The sequence below is a fragment of the Thalassophryne amazonica genome, unplaced genomic scaffold (assembly GCF_902500255.1).
Source record: "Thalassophryne amazonica unplaced genomic scaffold, fThaAma1.1, whole genome shotgun sequence".
Taxonomy (NCBI): Eukaryota; Metazoa; Chordata; class Actinopteri; order Batrachoidiformes; family Batrachoididae; genus Thalassophryne; species Thalassophryne amazonica.
In genome coordinates, this window is record NW_022986251.1 from 259,255 (window position 1) to 283,640 (window position 24,386).

At 41.8% G+C, this 24,386-nt stretch overlaps 2 protein-coding genes across 2 annotated transcripts in view; one reads left to right on the forward strand and one right to left on the reverse strand.

The window, feature by feature from the left end:
* ablim2 (actin binding LIM protein family, member 2) overlaps nt 1-11,832 on the reverse strand; it is a 176,809-nt gene extending 164,977 nt beyond the window's left edge. Inside the window, exon 1 of the mRNA XM_034165343.1 lies at nt 11,674-11,832. Coding sequence (XP_034021234.1) covers nt 11,674-11,686 — 13 coding nt within the window. The 5' untranslated portion in view covers nt 11,687-11,832. The remainder of the gene's footprint in view (nt 1-11,673) is intronic.
* A 3,281-nt stretch (nt 11,833-15,113) lies between these two features.
* zcchc4 (zinc finger, CCHC domain containing 4) overlaps nt 15,114-24,386 on the forward strand; it is a 44,154-nt gene continuing 34,881 nt past the window's right edge. Inside the window, exon 1 of the mRNA XM_034165346.1 lies at nt 15,114-15,274. Within this exon, the coding sequence (XP_034021237.1) occupies nt 15,190-15,274 (85 nt within the window). The 5' untranslated portion in view covers nt 15,114-15,189. The remainder of the gene's footprint in view (nt 15,275-24,386) is intronic.

A 24,386-nucleotide genomic window follows, 5' to 3' on the forward strand; every position in this document is an offset into this window, starting at 1 on the left:
CACACACACACCACTTCCTCCAGCTCTTCTTTACAAACAAAGAGGATAAATGCAGCTGTAACCCATAGCAACAGCAGACAGAGGGATGGGCAGGCGCCAGGAAAGGAGGTGTCGGCCTCGCAAGGCTGCCCGCTGCAGCGAACAGGATGCGACCTGGAATGACTCTGGGTTTCTTTTTTCCTTCACACTCTCTGTCACTCCACACCATCATTTCTTTTTAGTTTTCCTGTTTGAGTTTTGTTGTTCCCACCTCAGGGACAATTCCGATGTTGGACTCAGATTTTAGGATTTTCCTAACATTTCTCAGCATTGGCTTTTATACAGCATCAAACCACCAGGGGGCAGTGTTGCTGCAGTGACAGTAGGTAAAGCCACGGAAACATTGAGGAGGTTACAACAGATTTACTTCATTTAGATGATGACTGTATCAGGGACACCCCTCTCAAAGAAGAAAAACAAAAAAGACTTTTGCAAAGAGTTGAAATGAAAAATAACCAATTCAATTTATTTTCAGTTTATTTTATTTTCAACTACACTGCCTCAAGGAGCTTCACGAGTCAGGTCCAACCTCACCGACCTGCAGGCCCAACCTCACCGACCTGCAGGCCCAACCTAACCGACCTGCAGGCCCAACCTCACATGCCTACAGTTCCAACCTCACCGACCTACTTAATTTGTTGTTTTTGTAAAACCAGTTTCTCGTGATGGAGGCTGATTTTTGAGGAGGCACAATGATCACAGCACCAGTTTTCATTTCTCTCAGCTTCTTTGAACTCATCTTCTCATTCAGCCCCTCCCACCCACTCAGCCCTTGTAATGATGGTGACTTTAAATACATGGCACTCCCTGTGGTGCTCTCAGGGGCCACGGACCGAGACGGGATCTTATAGTTATCCCGGAAAATGTTTGTTCCAGCGTCCGTCAGACTGTGCTCCATGTCTGGTAAACGGTTCTGTGGTGAAGGGAGGAGGCAGAGAAGAAGCTGGAAGGATGGACACTGACTTTGGAAGAGAGGTCAAAATACAAACTCTGGGGTGATGGTGTTTTTGTGGAATCTGAACACTGTGGAACAACTTACCTGCTGATTTACAACCCCAATTCCAATGACGTTGGGACGTTGAGTAAAATGAGAATTCAATAAATTTTCAAATCCTCTTCAACCTATATTCAATTGAATACACCACAAAGACAAGATATTTAATGTTCAGACTGATAAACTTTATTGTTTTTGTGCAAATATTTGTTCATTTTGAAATGGATGCCTGCAACAGGTTTCTAAAAAGCTGGTACAGTGGTATGTTTCCCACTGTGTTACATCACCTTTCCTTCTAACAACACTTAATAAGCGTTTGGGAACGAGGACACTAATTGTTGAAGCTTTGTAGGTGGAATTCTTTCCCATTCTTGCTTGATGTACGACTTCAGTTGTTCAACAGTCCGGGGTCTCCGTTGTCGTATTTTGTGCTTCATAATGCACCACACATTTTTAATGTGTGACAGGGCTGGACTTCAGGCAGGCCAGTCTAATACCCGCACTCTTTTACTATGAAGCCACGCTGTTGGAACACATGCAGAATGTGTCTTGGCATTGTCTTGCTGAAATAAGCAGGGACGTCCCTGAAAAAGACGTTGCTTGGATGGCAGCATGTTGCTCCAAAACCTGGATGTACCTTTCAGCATTGATGGTGCCATCACAGATGTGTAAGTTGCCCATGTCACGGGCACTAACACACCCCCATACCATCACAGATGCTGGCTTTTGAACTTTGTGCTGGTAACAATCTGGATGGTCTTTTTCTTCTTTTGTCCAGAGGACATGACGTCCATGATTTCCAAAAACAATTTGAAATGTGGACTCATCAGACCACAGCACACTTTTCCACTTTGCGTCTGTCCATTTCAAATGAGCTCGGGCCCAGAGAAGGTGGCGGCATTTCTGGATGTTGTTGATGTTTGGCTTTCACTTTGCATGTAGAGTTTTAACTTGCACTTGTAGATGTAGTGACGAACTGTGTTAACTGACAATGGTTTCCTGAGCCCACGCGGTAAGATCCTTTACACAATGATGTCAGTTTTTAATGCAGTGCCGCCTGAGGGATCAAAGGTCACAGGCATTCAGTGTTAGTTTTCGGCCTTGCCGCTTACGTGTAGAAAGTTCTCCAGATTCTCAATCTTCTGATTATATTATGGACTGTAGATGATGGAATCCCTAAATTCCTTACAATTGAACATTGAGAAACATTGTTCTTAAACTGTTTCAGTATTTTTTCATGCAGTTGTTTACAAAGTGGTGATCCTCACCCCATCCTTGCTTGTGAATCACACATCTTGCTTGCCTCTACTGGTGGTTGGCTCTCACTGCGGTATTGTATCACTTCCTGTTCCGGAGCACAGCGGTGTTTTTCTGTATCTGTTAGCTGTTTAATCTGCGCAGTTAGATTGATCTAGTTATCTAGATTACGATTTGTTTCCCAGTGTAATCTTTACGTGCCTTAACTAAAGCACTCCTTCTGCTGAATCACCTCTAAATTATTTACACATTATTCACTTTGCGTGTTTTTAGGAATCCGCTAGCTTAGCGTAGCTACTAGCTCTTAGCCGATTTAGCATGGCGGCTTCTCCTGTCTCTCCCGCACTTTTCTGCTCTGGGTGTGAAATGTTTAGTTATTCCTCGGCCTCCTTTAGTAGTAACGGTACTTGTAATAAGTGTAGCTTATTCGTAGCTTTGGAGGCCAGGCTGGGCGAATTGGAGACTCGGCTCCGCACCGTGGAAAATTCTACAGCTAGCCAGGCCCCTGTAGTCGGTGCGGACCAAGGTAGCTTAGCCGCCGTTAGTTCCCCCCGGCAGATCCCGAGCAGTCGGGAAAGCAGGCCGACTGGGTGACTGTGAGGAGGAAGCGTAGCCCTAAACAGAAGCCCCGTGTACACCGCCAACCCGTTTACATTTCTAACCGTTTTTCCCCACTCGGCGACACACCCGCCGAGGATCAAACTCTGGTTATTGGCGACTCTGTTTTGAGAAATGTGAAGTTAGCGACACCAGCAACCATAGTCAATTGTCTTCCGGGGGCCAGAGCAGGCGACACTGAAGGAAATTTGAAACTGCTGGCTAAGGCTAAGCGTAAATTTGGTAAGATTGTAATTCACGTCGGCAGTAATGACACCCGGTTACGCCAATCGGAGGTCACTAAAATTAACATTAAATCGGTGTGTAACTTTGCAAAAACAATGTCGGACTCTGTAGTTTTCTCTGGGCCCCTCCCCAATCAGACCGGGAGTGACATGTTTAGCCGCATGTTCTCCTTGAATTGCTGGCTGTCTGAGTGGTGTCCAAAAAATGAGGTGGGCTTCATAGATAATTGGCAAAGCTTCTGGGGAAAACCTGGTCTTGTTAGGAGAGACGGCATCCATCCCACTTTGGATGGAGCAGCTCTCATTTCTAGAAATCTGGCCAATTTTCTTAAATCCTCCAAACTGTGACTATCCAGGGTTGGGACCAGGAAGCAGAGTTGTAGTCTTACACACCTCTCTGCAGCTTCTCTCCCCCTGCCATCCCCTCATTACCCCATCCCCGTAGAGACGGTGTCTGCTCCCAGACCACCAACAACCAGCAAAAATCTATTTAAGCATAAAAATTCAAAAAGAAAAAATAATATAGCACCTTCAACTGCACCACAGACTAAAACAGTTAAATGTGGTCTATTAAACATTAGGTCTCTCTCTTCTAAGTACCTGTTGGTAAATGATATAATAATTGATCAACGTATTGATTTATTCTGCCTAACAGAAACCTGGTTACAGCAGGATGAATATGTTAGTTTAAATGAGTCAACACCCCCGAGTCACACTAACTGTCAGAATGCTCGTAGCACGGGCCGGGGCGGAGGATTAGCAGCAATCTTCCATTCCAGCTTATTAATTAATCAAAAACCCAGACAGAGCTTTAATTCATTTGAAAGCTTGTCTCTTAGTCTTGTCCATCCAAATTGGAAGTCCCAAAAACCAGTTTTATTTGTTATTATCTATCGTCCACCTGGTCGTTACTGTGAGTTTCTCTGTGAATTTTCAGACCTTTTGTCTGACTTAGTGCTTAGCTCAGATAAGATAATTATAGTGGGCGATTTTAACATCCACACAGATGCTGAGAATGACAGCCTCAACACTGCATTTAATCTATTATTAGACTCTATTGGCTTTGCTCAAAAAGTAAATGAGTCCACCCACCACTTTAATCATATCTTAGATCTTGTTCTGACTTATGGTATGGAAATAGAAGACTTAACAGTATTCCCTGAAAACTCCCTTCTGTCTGATCATTTCTTAATAACATTTACATTTACTCTGATGGACTACCCAGCAGTGGGGAATAAGTTTCATTACACTAGAAGTCTTTCAGAAAGCGCTGTAACTAGGTTTAAGGATATGATTCCTTCTTTATGTTCTCTAATGCCATATACCAACACAGTGCAGAGTAGCTACCTAAACTCTGTAAGTGAGATAGAGTATCTCGTCAATAGTTTTACATCCTCATTGAAGACAACTTTGGATGCTGTAGCTCCTCTGAAAAAGAGAGCTTAAAATCAGAAGTGTCTGACTCCGTGGTATAACTCACAAACTCGTAGCTTAAAGCAGATAACCCGTAAGTTGGAGAGGAAATGGCGTCTCACTAATTTAGAAGATCTTCACTTAGCCTGGAAAAAGAGTCTGTTGCTCTATAAAAAAAAGCCCTCCGTAAAGCTAGGACATCTTTCTACTCATCACTAATTGAAGAAAATAAGAACAACCCCAGGTTTCTTTTCAGCACTGTAGCCAGGCTGACAAAGAGTCAGAGCTCTATTGAGCTGAGTATTCCATTAACTTTAACTAGTAATGACTTCATGACTTTCTTTGCTAACAAAATTTTAACTATTAGAGAAAAAATTACTCATAACCATCCCAAAGACGTATCGTTATCTTTGGCTGCTTTCAGTGATGCTGGTATTTGGTTAGACTCTTTCTCTCCGATTGTTCTGTCTGAGTTATTTTCATTAGTTACTTCATCCAAACCATCAACATGTTTATTAGACCCCATTCCTACCAGGCTGCTCAAGGAAGCCCTACCATTATTTAATGCTTCGATCTTAAATATGATCAATCTGTCTTTGTTAGTTGGCTATGTACCACAGGCTTTTAAGGTGGCAGTAATTAAACCATTACTTAAAAAGCCATCACTTGACCCAGCTATCTTAGCTAATTATAGGCCAATCTCCAACCTTCCTTTTCTCTCAAAGATTCTTGAAAGGGTAGTTGTAAAACAGCTAACTGATCATCTGCAGAGGAATGGTCTATTTGAAGAGTTTCAGTCAGGTTTTAGAATTCATCATAGTACAGAAACAGCATTAGTGAAGGTTACAAATGATCTTCTTATGGCCTCGGACAGTGGACTCATCTCTGTGCTTGTTCTGTTAGACCTCAGTGCTGCTTTTGATACTGTTGACCATAAAATTTTATTACAGAGATTAGAGCATGTCATAGGTATTAAAGGCACTGCGCTGCGGTGGTTTGAATCATATTTGTCTAATAGATTACAATTTGTTCATGTAAATGGGGAATCTTCTTCACAGACTAAGGTTAATTATGGAGTTCCACAAGGTTCTGTGCTAGGACCAATTTTATTCACTTTATACATGCTTCCCTTAGGCAGTATTATTAGACGGTATTGCTTAAATTTTCATTGTTACGCAGATGATACCCAGCTTTATCTATCCATGAAGCCAGAGGACACACACCAATTAGCTAAACTGCAGGATTGTCTTACAGACATAAAGACATGGATGACCTCTAATTTCCTGCTTTTAAACTCAGATAAAACTGAAGTTATTGTACTTGGCCCCACAAATCTTAGAAACATGGTGTCTAACCAGATCCTTACTGTGGATGGCATTACCCTGACCTCTAGTAATACTGTGAGAAATCTTGGAGTCATTTTTGATCAGGATATGTCATTCAAAGCGCATATTAAACAAATATGTAGGACTGCTTTTTTGCATTTACGCAATATCTCTAAAATCAGAAAGGTCTTGTCTCAGAGTGATGCTGAAAAACTAATTCATGCATTTATTTCCTCTAGGCTGGACTATTGTAATTCATTATTATCAGGTTGTCCTAAAAGTTCCCTGAAAAGCCTTCAGTTAATTCAAAATGCTGCAGCTAGAGTACTAACGGGGACTAGAAGGAGAGAGCATATCTCACCCATATTGGCCTCTCTTCATTGGCTTCCTGTTAATTCTAGAATAGAATTTAAAATTCTTCTTCTTACTTATAAGGTTTTGAATAATCAGGTCCCATCTTATCTTAGGGACCTCGTAGTACCATATCACCCCAATAGAGTGCTTCGCTCTCAGACTGCAGGCTTACTTGTAGTTCCTAGGGTTTGCAAGAGTAGAATGGGAGGCAGAGCCTTCAGCTTTCAGGCTCCTCTCCTGTGGAACCAGCTCCCAATTCAGATCAGGGAGACAGACACCCTCTCTACTTTTAAGATTAGGCTTAAAACTTTCCTTTTTGCTAAAGCTTATAGTTAGGGCTGGATCAGGTGACCCTGAACCATCCCTTAGTTATGCTGCTATAGACGTAGACTGCTGGGGGGTTCCCATGATGCACTGTTTCTTTCTCCTTTTGCTCTGTATGCACCACTCTGCATTTAATCATTAGTGATCGATCTCTGCTCCCCTCCACAGCATGTCTTTTTCCTGGTTCTCTCCCTCAGCCCCAACCAGTCCCAGCAGAAGACTGCCCCTCCCTGAGCCTGGTTCTGCTGGAGGTTTCTTCCTGTTAAAAGGGAGTTTTTCCTTCCCACTGTAGCCAACTGCTTGCTCACAGGGGGTCGTTTTGACCGTTGGGGTTTTACATAATTATTGTATGGCCTTGCCTTACAATATAAAGCGCCTTGGGGCAACTGTTTGTTGTGATTTGGTGCTATATAAAAAAATTGATTGAATTGAATTGAATGGCTGAGACTTTTGGGGATGCTCCTTTTATACCCAATCGTGAAACTCACCTGTTTCCAATTAGGTGTTCTTTGAGCATTCATCAACTTTCCCAGTCTTTTGTTGCCACTGTCCCAACTTTTTTGAAACCTGTTGCAGGCATCCATTTCAAAATGAGCAAATATTTGCACAAAAACAATAAAGTTTATCAGTTTGAACATTAAATATCTTGTCTTTGTGGTGTATTCAGTTGAATATAGGTTGAAGAGGATTTGCATATCGTTGTATTCTGTTTTTATTTACATTTCACACAACATCCCAACTTCACTGCAATTAGGGTTGTACACACTATTCCTGATCCGGAACATTTAACATCAAAACTTAAGACTTTTAACACTAGGTGGCGCTGTGATATGTTTTGATTTTTTATTTTTGAGTTCTTTAACATCTTTGTTTTGGAACAACATCCAGTCCTGTGAAAGATCACAAGGTCTAAACCTGAGATCTTCCAGGAGCTCTGGGACTCTGCAGTGTTTCAGTCGTCTGCTGCTGCTTCCGGTCAACACAGACCAGGATGGGCCGGCTGGGGAGCCTTTAACAGAACCGATCAGGGTTATTGATCAGCGAGCACCTCATGTGCCTGTGGCAGGAAGCCTGTGGGTCTGTGAGGATCATGACCCATGGTCCTCAAACTAATCCTGTCCTCACTGGTTTGTTGGAGACGTTTGGCCCCTCCTCCCGGCAGAACCCAGCACGGTGACTGAGGCCCATCATGGCGGCCCGCCTTAAGGATTCAGCTGAGACCAGCTGTCATCACAAACACGGAAAACTCAAAGTCCACATCCCGCAGAGCTAGCTCTCAGTGAGGCCAAAGGTCAAACAACGTGCCAGACAACTAACTGCACATCTGGCTGCTGCTCGGCTTCATGGAGAGATTGTGGACAAAGTCCTTTAATCCTTTATTTGTCTAATTTATCTTCTAAGGCCTCTTGGCTTTCAAAGCCATCTGCCCTGTGGTTACACAGCGCCCCCCAAAGGCAGGTCAGCACAGGTCGCAAAGGAGGCAGACGTTGTTCTTCCTGAGCACAAGATTTCCCGTTCGATCCTGATAAACATCTTCCATCAAAGAATCATTGAGAAGCTTCCTCTGATCTGAGATCAGCCACAGGCAGAGGTGACTGCCAACCTATCACCTCTTATCTAAAATGACCCTGAGCTCGCCGTCAGCATCACATATCAAAGCTGAAGATGAACGCAGCCAACAGAGCATGTGGCAGAAAACTTCCTACTGAGTGAGTGTGAAGCGTTTATCTGCCCAGCGCTGCCTTCTCAGAGTTCTTCTGCAGACCAGAAGAATGAATTAATCACATCACCCTGAACCCCACAAAGAGCTACTAAACTCTGAGAGGTCGGCAGATTCTTTGATTTGACCCTCAGGTTACATGGAACCAGATTCCATAATCATCGAGCTGTTAGAGACGGCCCGCCTGCAGGGGGCAGTGTCCCCACATGCAGAGTGTGCTGTTGTGTGGGCTGCCAGAAGAGGAGGTACTGCTGGCCCACCACCAGAAGGCGCCCTGCCTGAAGTGCGGGCTTCAGGCACGAGAGGGCGCTGCCGCCTCAGGAACACGCCGTGGTGACAGCTGTCACCCATCATCCATGACAGCTGTCACTAATCAACACATCTGGTATAAAAGCAGGAAGACACCTCCACCAAACTGCTGAGATATCATCTTCATCTGGAGGTAATATCCTCAGCCTTTTGTAAATCTGTTTATTGTGAGTGTTTGCAGGAGAACCGGTCGTTTTTGAGGAGGCTGTGCAAGACGGCGCTCCTTTTCAGCTGAGACCGCTGCAACGCGCTGAGTGAGAGGTGGAGGTGGCATTCCCACCAGTGTTACTGGGTGTTCACACACCCACCCTTTGACTGTCTTTTGTTTTCTGCCAGCAGTACCAGATCCGACACGCCGGGAAGGTGGCCACCTGGGGACTCCGGGACTTGGCGGCTCCAGTATTCCTCGGGTTCAGGTGGCAGTGGAAATCGTGTGGTTCCGGTTCGTTTACAGACGGGCGTCTCCTATCGTCGAGCCTGCCCACACGACACCTTTTATTAATTGACTGTTGCACATTCTGATTCTGATGTGTTTGGTTGTGACATTCACACCAGTAAAGTGTTATAATTTGACTCCTTCCATTGTCCGTTCATTTACGCCCCCTGTTGTGGGTCCGTGTCACTACACTTTCCCAACATGTGCTCTTACATGCTCCTGCGGAGATAAAAAAGCAGGATTCTCTGGAGTCCATCAAGTCTGAACTAAAGACACGTTGGTTCTCCCTGTCAGTGTCCAACCACTTTTCCTCTCCTTCTAAATTGTGATGTCAGCAGGTCTCAGCCTCACTATATCTAAACCGCATTGCTTTTATTTTGAAGCCCGTTTTTTTTTTTCTCAGAAATGATTAATCCAATCAAGAGAGAAGTGGATTGTCCTGTGCACTGGCAACATTTACTGTATATTCATTTTGTGAATTGTTTTGTCAATTGTGTTGGTAGCATGGCCCAATTTCAATTTTTTTTTTCAATTTATTTTCATTTATATAGCACCAAATCACAACAAAGTTGCCTCAAGGCGCTTCACACTAGTAAGGTCTAACCTTACTAACCCCCAGAGAAACAGTGGTAAGAAAAAAACTCCCTCTGAGGAAGAAACCTCAAGCAGACCAGACTCAAAGGGGTGACCCTCTGCTTGGGCCATGATACAAACATAAATTACAGAACAATTCACAAAACGAATATACAGGAAATGTTGCTGGTGCACAGGACAGGAGGGTTACAGAAACAGACACCACACCCATCTCTGGATGGAGCTGCACCTCAAACAGAGAGACAAAAAAACAAAACAAAAACAAAACAGAATCAGGCATCAGAAAGACAACAAATACAGGATAATTTGTCAAAATAATGAAGCCTAACTGCTGATTTGCATTGCATTTGTCATGTATAAGCCATTATTTTTATTTAGCACCATCCAGATTTATCTGTGAGTTGCCTATAGTTTATTTGACAGGTACTGAAAAATTCATGGAAAAAAATTTGTCACGGTTCCAGAGATATGCATGAAATTTACCCCAAAAATAGCACTTTTTTCATCAGTTTTGTATGACATTGATACTTAGCATTATCATTTAAAGTTGAATGTTAAAGAAATAACCTTGTATTTTGTCAGTTTGTTTGTTTGTACTTCATCCTAACACACAGTAATACATTTTTGTAAAGGTAGACATGAACGGTAGAAAAAAACATGTTTCTAAAGCAAGGTGTCACAAGCGTAATGCTGAGAATAAATCCTTGATTTATTTGTGTCAAATCCTTAGCTATATCTCCAACTCTGCTTCAATAGAATGAATATAATTCAATAATAACAAGAACTAATGGACAGAATTTCTTTGTTTCAGGCTTCTGCAGACTAAAGAAGATACCTCCAACTGTTGTCACAAGCGTTACGCTCTAGCACATTATAGTTTATATGCACTGATCATTTCTAGCAACGACTGAACCGAGACCAATAGAAATATTCAAACTCTGATATATAACCATACATAAAATGATAACATTTCACAAAAAAGACCACTTTTAAATTTTGATGGTTATGTCAGACTTTGGCTTCATTATTTTTGAACTAGGCCATAAACAACAAGAAAAACAGAGAAATACTAAGGTGATTGCCGGCCACTAGCCCTAAGCTTCACTAAAAGACCCAGAATTTAGGTAAAGTTGAGGCCGCGGCCCACTTCAATTACTAATAAAATGAATTAAAAGAGTAAAAAGCATAGAAACATACTATGCCAGTTTGCTAGACATATGAAAGGGAAAATAAGTGCGTCTTAAGTCTGGACTTGAAAATCTCCACAGAATCTGACTCTTTTATTGATGCAAGGAGATCATTCCACAGAACAGGGGCACGATAAGAGAAAGTGACCCGCAGACTTCTTATTCACCTTAGGGACACAAAGTAGTCCTGCACCCTGAGAACGCAGAGCCCGGGCCGGTACGTAAGGTTTAATTAGGTCATCCAGAAACAATTTTATAGGCAAGTAGCAGAACCTTAAAATCTGATCTCACTGGGAGCCCGTGAAGAGACACCAAAATGGGTGTAATGTGGTCAAACTTTCTGCTTCGTGTCAACAGTTTGGCTGCAGCATTTTGAACCAGTTGCAGAGCCATAACACTGGACTGCAGTAAACCAGAAGAAAGAACATTGCAGTAGTCCAATCTAGAAGAGACAAACACATGAATCAGGGTCTCAGCATCAGCCATAGACAGGATGGGACGAATCTTCACTATATTTCACAGATGGAAGAAAACAGTCCTCATAATATCTTTAATGTGAAGGTCAAAAGACAACGTAGGACCAAAATGACTGTCCTCTGTCCTGGACACAGCAGATGTCTCCAGCTCTGGACTTGTGCCAGATTAACGGTCTACTCGTTTCTTCACAATATGAACAAAAGGATCCAGTTTCAGGCCTCCACGGACAGCAAGTGTCCCGTCGGGGACAGTGTCTCATCAGACACATCACGTCTGTCTGTCTGTCACATGACAAAAGACACGCACGGCGTGCCCACCCGCGCGCTCTGCGCACCCATAATTAAATCGTGTGTTTCCCTGCGCTCCACACAGACGGTCAGTAACGGTCGGTAACGGTCTTACCGGTGCTGCTCATGGTCGGTGCTGTGAGTCCGCGCGCTGACGCTGTCAATCAGAGGCCAGGACACAAAGTGACGCACGCACTGCGGAGCCACACCGCACGGCGCGCAGGGTGTGGGCACGCGGCGCAGGAACCCACAAGCTTCCCACAGCGCACAACGCGGCTTCCGGCACGACCTGTACAAATAAAATGCACCTTTAAAACGCCGGCAAAAAACACCAATTTACGATGAGAGGCGCCACCTGTCGGTAAGTAGAAAGAGACTAAAATACGCAGAGCATGGTGGGAAATCTGGAGTGTTGCTGTGGTTACTGCACAGAAAAAAATAAAGATTTCACATCTGCGATTCCAGTAAATTATTTTTATATATTTCAGACCTTTTTGATAGATTCTGTGAATCAGTTTGTGAGAAGGCACATGGGAGATCCGGACTAAAATCAAGCCCTGGTGCACAGTGCACTGATTTACGGTACAGTGCTTGACTATTTTCATTAAATACCGATGAAATGCTCATGTTTTCATTCCCTGACGTGACTGGAGAAAACTGTGTGGAAAAGTAAAACTAACCCTTATGTATTTAGTTTGGCCAGGAATTTATAAGATCTCCAAATTAAAAATACCCGTAAAAAATGGTTAATGTGATATTTCTGAATTAAAGAACAACTACATATTGTTTCATTTATGGCCCCTGGTCTTTTAAACGATTTGTTTTCATGATTCTGAAGCCAGCACAAATGGAATTAATCTGGCAAACATCGTCTTTATCAGTCACATCCCACAGTTTTAAGAGCTCAGAGTTTAATTATTGCTGCTGCACTCGTCAAACGCGTGCGTTCTGCTTTTACCTTGAAGGAGCATTTCCGGTTTATGGTGCGTGATTTCAGGCGATTTATCTTTGTTTTGGTTCGGCATCCTGAACATATAAATAGTCTGGATCCAGATTCCAGAGCGGCTCTGCACTGGGCGCCCGCTGCGCCTGCACCGTGGAATCATGGGAAGTGTAGTTTTTAATGCAGATTCAGTTAGGCCATTTATTCCACTTTGTCCTCATGTTTCTGTGAAGGCTCTCAGTTGTCCAGGTGGTTTCCAAAGTAGAGAAGTTTGAATCTTCGATCTATTGGCTAGTGGCTAGTGTTAACTAGAGCACAATAGGTGCTAACTGAACTTTGAACTTTGAACTTGAACTTATTTATTTGGCACACAATTTGTCAATAACAAAGACTGATATACAAGACAATTCCACAGTGACATGTGTGACCAAAAAGGGGTGAGCAGAAGCAAAGCTTATAAACGCCCACCCCTATATACATACATACATACATATATACACAGTACCTACCCCCAGAGCAAGCACACAGGAGACAGTGGTAAGGAAAAACTCCCTCTGATGTACTGAGGAAGAAACCTCAAGCAGACCAGACTCTAAGGGGTGACCCTTTGCTTAGGCCATGCTACAATACATTTAACAACACAAACTCAAATCCCAGTATCATAAACATATCAAGTGAACACCGTGTCTTCGTCTACATACATATTTACATACATATACAGTATACACACACCAACATACACCTTCACATACATACATAATTACACACACACATACATATATATACACGTATACATACACAAATGAATGACTGATTTCACAATTACAACTGACAACACAAAACTCACCGTACTTCATTAGATTCATATCTTGAAAACATCATTTTTTTATATTGATTTTTAAACTGATTGATATTTGGACATCGTTTGAGGTCATCCGTCAGGTTATTGCATAATCTAGGGTCACACATGGAGACACAGAAAATTTTCCTGGTCATCCGAGCGCCAGCAATTTTAAAATGATACAAGTCCCGTAAATTATATTTTCCTTCACTCTCAGTAAAATATTCTTGAATTCTAAAGGGCACTTGTTTATTTTTCACTTTGTGCATTAATTGAACAGTCTTGAACGAAATCATATCATTAAGTTTTAATATTTGAGATTTAATGAACAGTGGGTTGGTGTGATCTCGATAACCTTCATTATGAATTGTCCTTAATGCTCTTTTTTGAAGAATGAATAATGGTTGCAATGTAGTTTTGTAATTGTTGCCCCAAACTTCAGCGCAATAAGTCAAGTAGGGAGCAACCAATGAACAATACAGAGTATGTAGTGCTCTGCAATCAAGAACATGCTTTACTTTATTTAATACTGCAATACTTTTTGATACCTTCTTTTGAATATGCTGAATATGAGCTTTCCAGTTAATTTTTTCATCAATAATGACACCTAAAAACTTATTCTCTTTGACACGTTCTATGTTTACCCCATGTATATTTAACTGAATATGTCTTTTTTATAATTTCCAAATAACATCAATTTAGTTTTAGACAAATTTTATGATAATTTGTTAATATCAAACCATCTCTTTATCATTTCTGTTCCTAAATCAGATAATAGGTGTTGCAGATTTTCCCCTGAGTAAAACAGGTTTGTGTCATCTGCAAAGAGCACAGTTTTAATCATATCTGAGACTTTGCATAAATCATTAATGTATAAAATAAATAATTTTGGGCCCAACACACAACCTTGTGGTAGCCCACAAATGATGTCCAGATATGAAGAACAGTATTCCCAGAGTTTAACAAACTGCTTTCGGTTTTGTAAATAGCTTTTAATCCAACTCAGAGCAACTCCTCTGATCCCATACAGTTCCAGCTTTTGAAATAGTATATTGTGATCAATTGTATCAAAAGCCTTTCTTAAGTCAATAAATAAACCTGCAACTATTACCCTTTTAATTAAAGCAAGTCATTAGCCAATAGCAGTCTGCCTCTCGGTAGGAGGGGTCTGGTTAAACTCCAGCCTTTGTGGCTTCTGTTTGTTCTTCTCTACAAGGGTCAAGACAGAAGTCAGACTTCCAGAGCAAGAATTTTAGCTGAGGAAGCTTCTGCGAAGCAAAACGTCCTCACGTCAAGCAACCCAGTCCAGTCGAAGATTCACGCTTCTCTACTTTGTCCTCATGTTTTCATCATCTATGTCCACTCTGTTGTGGCTGTTTCATACAATATACCATAGAATAATGAATTAAATAAAACAATATATTATATTACATAACTGGAAACTTTGTTACGGACTGGCGTCCTGTAGAAAATGGATGGATGTATAGTGCATGAAAATCCATTCATGCTTTTTTGAAAGCTCCTTTCATTTGCAGCATTTTGAAACCTTTCATTGTGCAAAGGTTTTAGGCACTGCAACAATTTAATATAACTGTAGATTTTCTTTTATCAGGAAGTCAACTAAAGATCTCGTAGAGACATTTCTAATTTTCAATACGTTTAATTAATAAACAAACAAACAAACAAACAAAAAAAACCCAGGTGTGCAATGCGGCTCCTAAACTGTAGGTGGCGCTGCAGCACGACGAGCTGAGTCGTGCTCTGACGTCAGAGACTAATATGGCGTCCAGCAGCTGCTGTGAGTTTTTATTTTATGACGAGTTTAAGGTTAGTTTTTATTGGTTTTAATGATGGATTTAGATGAAGGCAGCAGTTTTTCTGTGGACGTTATTCTCACACAAGCAGAAGAAGAAGCTCCGTTTTGTCCGCACGGTAAGAACGAAAGAAGCTTTTTTTTTTTACACATTTCTCCAAAGTCTATGGCAAGCAAACGGTGTCACAAATACGCCACTTTCAGTCATGTATCACCAAAAACACGCCATACAAAAAGCCGTTTTCTCAGTTACTACGGTACTTTCTTTCGTCGTAATTAATGCACACAACGTGCGTAAATGTCACACCTTGACGATTATCCAGCGTTTGCCGACAGCCCCGTTTCCGCCCAGTGGTTGTGGTCGGTACTGCACCGTGTGGTGCGCGTCAGAAACAGTAATTTAACATTATTTTATTATTTTTATTTTCATTTTTTATCTTGGTGGACCATTTTCATTGTGTACGGAATGCTGATGAGTGGACTGGTTGTGGGAAACGCTGTCGTGATCAGGGGTCGAAATACATTTTTAACCTACTTGCACTGGTGCGAGTAACAAAAAAATTACTTGCACAACCAAAAGTCAGTCTTATATCAACCTTAAAATGTGTCAGACTCTTCCTCTCTGGGAAGAGTTTGAGGGGAGAGCAGCAGCAGTGGCAGACTTTTTTTTTTTCACGTGCGCGCACGAACGAATCATCCATGAAGATTATTTTATTTATTTACTACACATGTATAATAAAACAAATGGTGACTGGTTTATAACACAATTATGACAGCGTTTGGGGGAGAGAGAGCGAGGAACTACGGAGCCCTGGATGTGTCATCACAAAATGTTTTGCATGTGGAGAGAATGTGCGCACGTTTTCTTATATTGTACCCACATTTTATTATGTTGTGAACACGTTTTCTTATATTGTGCGCACGTTTTATGTTGTGAACACGTTTTCTTATATTGTGCGCACGTTTTATTATGTTGTGAACACGTTTTCTTATATTGTGCGCACGTTTTATTATGTTGTGAACACGTTTTCTTATGTTGTGCGCACGTTTTAGGCATCATTTGAGTAAATCAAGGGCACAATCTACTTAAATGTGGCCACAATTTGTAAAACATGCACTCAGTTATTCAATATTGTCTTGACACATAAATGTTGACTATTAGTCAACAAACCAGCAGACAGTGTGATACATTTCCCCATTAGAAATGGATCTGGTCAGGGTGTATCATCATGGTTTGGGTGCACAAGGACATACAGAGAACTCCAGCTGCCAAGCATGGCATCATCTGGAGTTTAAGCACATTAAAAAGGATGCTGAGGATGAAGCGTCTCCCCCTCATGAGTATGACAGTTTAGCTCATATTATGGAGTTCATTTTGAACGAAAGGAAAACGTGTGCACGTTTTATTAATTTGAGAGCACATTTTCTTAATTTGTGGGCTCAATTAAAAATTTTCATGGCCAGAAAAAAATATCACTTTAAGTGACCTCTCCCAGGTTCACGTACATGCGCAAACTAATCGTCCATGAAGATAATTTTATTAACTACACAGATGTATAATAAAACAGATGGCAACTGGTTTATAACACAATGATGACAGAGTTTGAGGGGAGAGAGAGCAAAGAACCACAGTGGCAGCCAGTTTTTTTTTTTCTTTTCTTTGTTTACATGTGCGAACGGGACAGGAGGTCCTCAAACTGGAGCTCCTGCAGCTCGTTATTTGCTGCAGCTCCTGCAGCAAATAATGAAACTCCCCGAATTGGGAACGTCTCATGAGGATGTTGTGAACCCAGGGACTTTGCCGCTGGCGACGTTTGTCAGCTTTCCACAACAAATAGAGCACAGCGACTCACTCCATGTGTGAGAGTCATAAAACGCAGGGAAGACGAAGACAACACACTGGAAATTGTTTTTTTCCTTATTTATTCCTTTATTGGTTCATTCTACTGATGCTTATAGTTGATAAAACTTGGATAAAGTTACTTGCACCAGTGCTAGTGGAGTATAAAATTACGTGCACCACTCGGATAATACGTGCACAAACTAGCACATGCACGTACTAATTCAACCCGTCAAGTCATGATAGCTCCTTCATGTTTTGCCTAATTGACTTGCAACTTCACATCTGTGATGAGGGTTGGCCCCTTAACACACCTGGCCTCTCTGTTTGTGCTCTGAGCGCCCCCTAGTGGATGAACAATCAACTTCTCAACTCCTTCATGCATGAGGATTGGCCCCTGTATGCACCTGCCCACATCTAGTGACAAAGGGATGCACTGGCCTGGGTAGTCGGTCGCGCGGCACGAGGGCCCATATATGACTGCTTGCAGTCCCAGTTATTATTATTTTACCTAACTACAAGTGAATAACTGTCCTGTGGCAGTTCGCCTGACCTGCCACAAACTCCACTGTGCCAATTTGATGACAGCTGCCTTTTATCAGCAGTCATTATGAGGCTATAATTAGAGAGAAATATTTGTTTATATAGATCATGGGTGGCCAAGTTCGGTCCTCGAGAGCCACCTTCCTGACACTCTTAGTTGTCTCCCTGCTCCAACACACCTGAATCCAATGAAAGTCTCATTAAAAGTCTGCTAACGAGTCTTTCATTGGATTCAGGTGTGTTGGAGCAGGGAGACAACTAAGAGTGTCAGGAATGTGGCTCTCGAAGACCAAACTTAGCCACCCCTGATATAGATTATACAAAGCTAGATCTTCATTATTTCGCCTGTTTTTCAATCAATCAATCAATCAATTTTTTTATATAGCGCCAAATCACAACAAACAGTTGCCCCAAGGCGCTTTATATTGTAAGGCAAGGCCATACAATAATTATGTAAAACCCCAACGGTCAAAACGACCCCCTGTGAGCAAGCACTTGGCTACAGTGGGAAGGAAAAACTCCCTTTTAACAGGAAGAAACCTCCAGCAGAACCAGGCTCAGGGAGGGGCAGTCTTCTGCTGGGACTGGTTGGGGCTGAGGGAGAGAACCAGGAAAAAGACATGCTGTGGAGGGGAGCAGAGATCGATCACTAATGATTAAATGCAGACTGGTGCATACAGAGCAAGATACCTAAGATAAGATGGGACCTGATTATTCAAAACCTTATAAGTAAGAAGAACAATTTTAAATTCTATTCTAGAATTAACAGGAAGCCAATGAAGAGAGGCCAATATGGGTGAGATATGCTCTCTCCTTCTAGTCCCCGTCAGTACTCTAGCTGCAGCATTTTGAATTAACTGAAGGCTTTTTAGGGAACTTTTAGGACAACCTGATAATAATGAATTACAATAGTCCAGCCTAGAGGAAATAAATGCATGAATTAGTTTTTCAGCATCACTCTGAGACAAGACCTTTCTGATTTTAGAGATATTGCGTAAATGCAAAAAAGCAGTCCTACATATTTGTTTAATATGCGCTTTGAATGACACATCCTGATCAAAAATGACTCCAAGATTTCTCACAGTATTACTAGAGGTCAGGGTAATGCCATCCACAGTAAGGATCTGGTTAGACACCATGTTTCTAAGATTTGTGGGGCCAAGTACAATAACTTCAGTTTTATCTGAGTTTAAAAGCAGGAAATTAGAGGTCATCCATGTCTTTATGTCTGTAAGACAATCCTGCAGTTTAGCTAATTGGTGTGTGTCCTCTGGCTTCATGGATAGATAAAGCTGGGTATCATCTGCGTAACAATGAAAATTTAAGCAATACCGTCTAATAATACTGCCTAAGGGAAGCATGTATAAAGTGAATAAAATTGGTCCTAGCACAGAACCTTGTCCAACTCCATAATTAACTTTAGTCTGTGAAGAAGATTCCCCATTTACATGAACAAATTGTAATCTATTAGACAAATATGATTCAAACCACCGCAGCGCAGTGCCTTTAATACCTATGGCATGCTCTAATCTCTGTAATAAAATTTTATGGTCAACAGTATCAAAAGCAGCACTGAGGTCTAACAGAACAAGCACAGAGATGAGTCCACTGTCCGAGGCCATAAGAAGATCATTTGTAACCTTCACTAATGCTGTTTCTGTACTATGATGAATTCTAAAACCTGACTGAAACTCTTCAAATAGACCATTCCTCTGCAGATGATCAGTTAGCTGTTTTACAACTACCCTTTCAAGAATTTTTGAGAGAAAAGGAAGGTTGGAGATTGGCCTATAATTAGCTAAGATAGCTGGGTCAAGTGATGGCTTTTTAAGTAATGGTTTAATTACTGCCACCTTAAAAGCCTGTGGTACATAGCCAACTAACAAAGATAGATTGATCATATTTAAGATCGAAGCATTAAATAATGGTAGGGCTTCCTTGAGCAGCCTGGTAGGAATGGGGTCTAATAAACATGTTGATGGTTTGGATGAAGTAACTAATGAAAATAACTCAGACAGAACAATCGGAGAGAAAGAGTCTAACCAAATACCAGCATCACTGAAAGCAGCCAAAGATAACGATACGTCTTTGGGATGGTTATGAGTAATTTTTTCTCTAATAGTTAAAATTTTGTTAGCAAAGAAAGTCATGAAGTCATTACTAGTTAAAGTTAATGGAATACTCAGCTCAATAGAGCTCTGACTCTTTGTCAGCCTGGCTACAGTGCTGAAAAGAAACCTGGGGTTGTTCTTATTTTCTTCAATTAGTGATGAGTAGAAAGATGTCCTAGCTTTACGGAGGGCTTTTTTATAGAGCAACAGACTCTTTTTCCAGGCTAAGTGAAGATCTTCTAAATTAGTGAGACGCCATTTCCTCTCCAACTTACGGGTTATCTGCTTTAAGCTACGAGTTTGTGAGTTATACCACGGAGTCAGGCACTTCTGATTTAAAGCTCTCTTTTTTAGAGGAGCTACAGCATCCAAAGTTGTCTTCAATGAGGATGTAAAACTATTGACGAGATACTCTATCTCACTTACAGAGTTTAGGTAGCTACTCTGCACTGTGTTGGTATATGGCATTAGAGAACATAAAGAAGGAATCATATCCTTAAACCTAGTTACAGCGCTTTCTGAAAGACTTCTAGTGTAATGAAACTTATTCCCCACTGCTGGGTAGTCCATCAGAGTAAATGTAAATGTTATTAAGAAATGATCAGACAGAAGGGAGTTTTCAGGGAATACTGTTAAGTCTTCTATTTCCATACCATAAGTCAGAACAAGATCTAAGATATGATTAAAGTGGTGGGTGGACTCATTTACTTTTTGAGCAAAGCCAATAGAGTCTAATAATAGATTAAATGCAGTGTTGAGGCTGTCATTCTCAGCATCTGTGTGGATGTTAAAATCGCCCACTATAATTATCTTATCTGAGCTAAGCACTAAGTCAGACAAAAGGTCTGAAAATTCACAGAGAAACTCACAGTAACGACCAGGTGGACGATAGATAATAACAAATAAAACTGGTTTTTGGGACTTCCAATTTGGATGGACAAGACTAAGAGTCAAGCTTTCAAATGAATTAAAGCTCTGTCTGGGTTTTTGATTAATTAATAAGCTGGAATGGAAGATTGCTGCTAATCCTCCGCCCCGGCCCGTGCTACGAGCATTCTGACAGTTAGTGTGACTCAGGGGTGTTGACTCATTTAAACTAACATATTCATCCTGCTGTAACCAGGTTTCTGTAAGGCAGAATAAATCAATATGTTGATCAATTATTATATCATTTACCAACAGGGACTTAGAAGAGAGAGACCTAATGTTTAATAGACCACATTTAACTGTTTTAGTCTGTGGTGCAGTTGAAGGTGCTATATTATTTTTTCTTTTTGAATTTTTATGCTTAAATAGATTTTTGCTGGTTATTGGTAGTCTGGGAGCAGGCACCGTCTCTACGGGGATGGGGTAATGAGGGGATGGCAGGGGGAGAGAAGCTGCAGAGAGGTGTGTAAGACTACAACTCTGCTTCCTGGTCCCAACCCTGGATAGTCACGGTTTGGAGGATTTAAGAAAATTGGCCAGATTTCTAGAAATGAGAGCCGCTCCATCCAAAGTGGGATGGATGCCGTCTCTCCTAACAAGACCAGGTTTTCCCCAGAAGCTTTGCCAATTATCTATGATGCCCACCTCATTTTTTGGACACCACTCAAACAGCCAGCAATTCAAGGAGAACATGCGGCTAAACATGTCACTCCCGGTCTGATTGGGGAGGGGCCCAGAGAAAACTACAGAGTCCGACATTGTTTTTGCAAAGTTACACACCGATTTAATGTTAATTTTAGTGACCTCCGATTGGCGTAACCGGGTGTCATTACTGCCGACGTGAATTACAATCTTACCAAATTTACGCTTAGCCTTAGCCAGCAGTTTCAAATTTCCTTCAATGTCGCCTGCTCTGGCCCCCGGAAGACAATTGACTATGGTTGCTGGTGTCGCTAACTTCACATTTCGCAAAACAGAGTCGCCAATAACCAGAGTTTGATCCTCGGCGGGTGTGTCGTCGAGTGGGGAAAAACGGTTAGAGATGTGAACGGGTTGGCGGTGTACACGGGGCTTCTGTTTAGGGCTACGCTTCCTCCTCACAGTCACCCAGTCGGCCTGCTTTCCCGGCTGCTCGGGATCTGCCAGGGGGTAACTAACGGCGGCTAAGCTACCTTGGTCCGCACCGACTACAGGGGCCTGGCTAGCTGTAGAATTTTCCACGGTGCGGAGCCGAGTCTCCAATTCGCCCAGCCTGGCCTCCAAAGCTACGAATAAGCTACACTTATTACAAGTACCGTTACTGCTAAAGGAGGCCGAGGAATAACTAAACATTTCACACCCAGAGCAGAAAAGTGCGGGAGAGACAGGAGAAGCCGCCATGCTAAATCGGCTAAGAGCTAGTAGCTACGCTAAGCTAGCGGATTCCTAAAAACACGCAAAGTGAATAATGTGTAAATAATTTAGAGGTGATTCAGCAGAAGGAGTGCTTTAGTTAAGGCACGTAAAGATTACACTGGGAAACAAATCATAATCTAGATAACTAGATCAATCTAACTGCGCAGATTAAACAGCTAACAGATACAGAAAAACACCGCTGTGCTCCGGAACAGGAAGTGATACAATACCGCAGTGAGAGCCAACCACCAGTAGAGGCCCATGCCATGGGCACTAACACAGCCCCATACCATCACAGATGTGTAAGTTGCCCATGCCATGGGCACTAACACAGCCCCATACCATCACAGATGTGTAAGTTGCCCATGCCATGGGCACTAACACAGCCCCATACCATCACAGATGTGTAAGTTGCCCATGCCATGGGCACTAACACACCCCCATACCATCACAGATGTGTAAGTTGTCCATGCCATGGGCACTAACACACCCCCATACCATCACAAGTGCTGGCTTTTGAATTTTGCTCTGGTAACAATCTGGATGGTCTTTTTCCTCTTTTGTCCAGAGGACATGATGTCCATGATTTCCAAAAACAATTTGAAATGTGGACTCATCAGACCACAGCACACTTTAACACTTTGCGTCTGTCCATTTCAAATGAGCTCGGGCCCAGAGAAGGCGGCGGCATTTCTGGATGTTGTTGATGTTTGGCTTTCACTTTGCATGGTAGAGTTTTAACTTGCACTTGTAGATGTAGCAACGAACTGTGTTAACTGACAGTGGTTTTCTGAAGTGTTTCTGAGCCCACACGATAAGATCCTTTACACAGTGATGTGGGTTTTTAATGCAGTGCCGCCTGAGGGATCAAAGGTCACGGGCATTCAGTGTTAGTTTTCGGCCTTGCTGCTTACGTGTAGAAAGTTCTCCAGATTCTCTGAATCTTCTGATTATATTATGGACTGTAGATGATGGAATCCCTAAATTCCTTACAACTGAATGTTGAGAAACATTGTTCTTAAACTGATGGACTATTTTTTCACGCAGTTGTTCACAAAGTGATGATCCTCACCCCATCTTTGCTTGTGAATGGCTGAGCCTTTTGAGGATGCTCCTTTTAAACCCAATGGTGACACTCATCTGTTTTCAGTTATGTCATTCATCAACTTTCCCAGTCTTTCGTTGCCCCGTCCCAGCTTTTTTGAAATGTGTTGCAGGCATCCATTTCAAAATGAGCAAATATTTGCACAAAAACAATAAAGTTTATCAGTTTGAACATTAAATATCTTATCTTTGTGGTGTATTCAGTTGAATATAGGTTAAAGTGGATTTGAAAATCATTGTATTCTGTTTTTATTTACATTTTACACAACGTCACAACTTCATTGGAATTGGGGTTGTATTTTAGTTGAATAGTTCCCGATGTGTGGGATATGTGGGTTATATTTTGATCTTTCAGCCTAACGGTTGTTTGCAAACCTTCGCACCAATAACAGCGCAGCACCGACGAAGCATTTTTGTTTTGATAGCAGCGTGACTCTGTGAGCGATAATCGGGGCAGCTACAAAATGTAAGGCTCGGTAAAATATTCAGAATAATTGATCAAAACCTTTAACCTTATTTTGTGATGTTTGATATCGATTTGATATCGCAGAATCGCAGAATATTGGAGTTTATAATTCCTGTGAATGAAGCACTGGCTGCACAGCAAAAGACCAGAAATGAAGAACACAAACTCCCCTCGTGCATGCGCGGCACAACCTCAGCCCCCGAGATCAGGAGTTGGTGTTCCATCTCTGTACGTCTATGATCCAGGTTAGTTTATTTTAACAGTCAGGTTAGTTTATTGTTGAACTCTTTTCAGGGTTTTTATTTTTAATTTTAGGAACATTGATTTATCTGTTGCTTGAGATGCAGGAGAAGACTGATCTGAACCAGGACACAGTGGGGTCAGTGAAGTCTTTAGCCAATTACAGCAAAGTGATAGTTTTCGTGTCATGTCATGTGACATGGTGATACTGTGTATTCTAACCAGCATGCACTGCGTTTGGTCAACCAGATTCAGCTGGTGCTTTGCAATGCCACCTGACAACAGCTGCACTGATCTATGTGGTCTGCAAGTCGGAAATTGTAAGTGGACCTGGCCCATATCATTATTCTGCTGCTGCACAATTTTTCCAGAAGTGTGCAAAACCTTGGTCCAGAACTTCCCAAACTTTTACATCTGGTTTCAAAGGAGACTTTAGAACAAGTCTCAATCCCCCCTCTGAGTGGTTCAGGTCAATGACGTCATCCACTTTGTTCCCATATAAAGGTATTGAACATTATTAGATAGATAGATAGAATTGTCATTGTCATAACAACAACGAAATTTCCGCACTCACATTCCACATACAAACAGCAATTGATCTACAA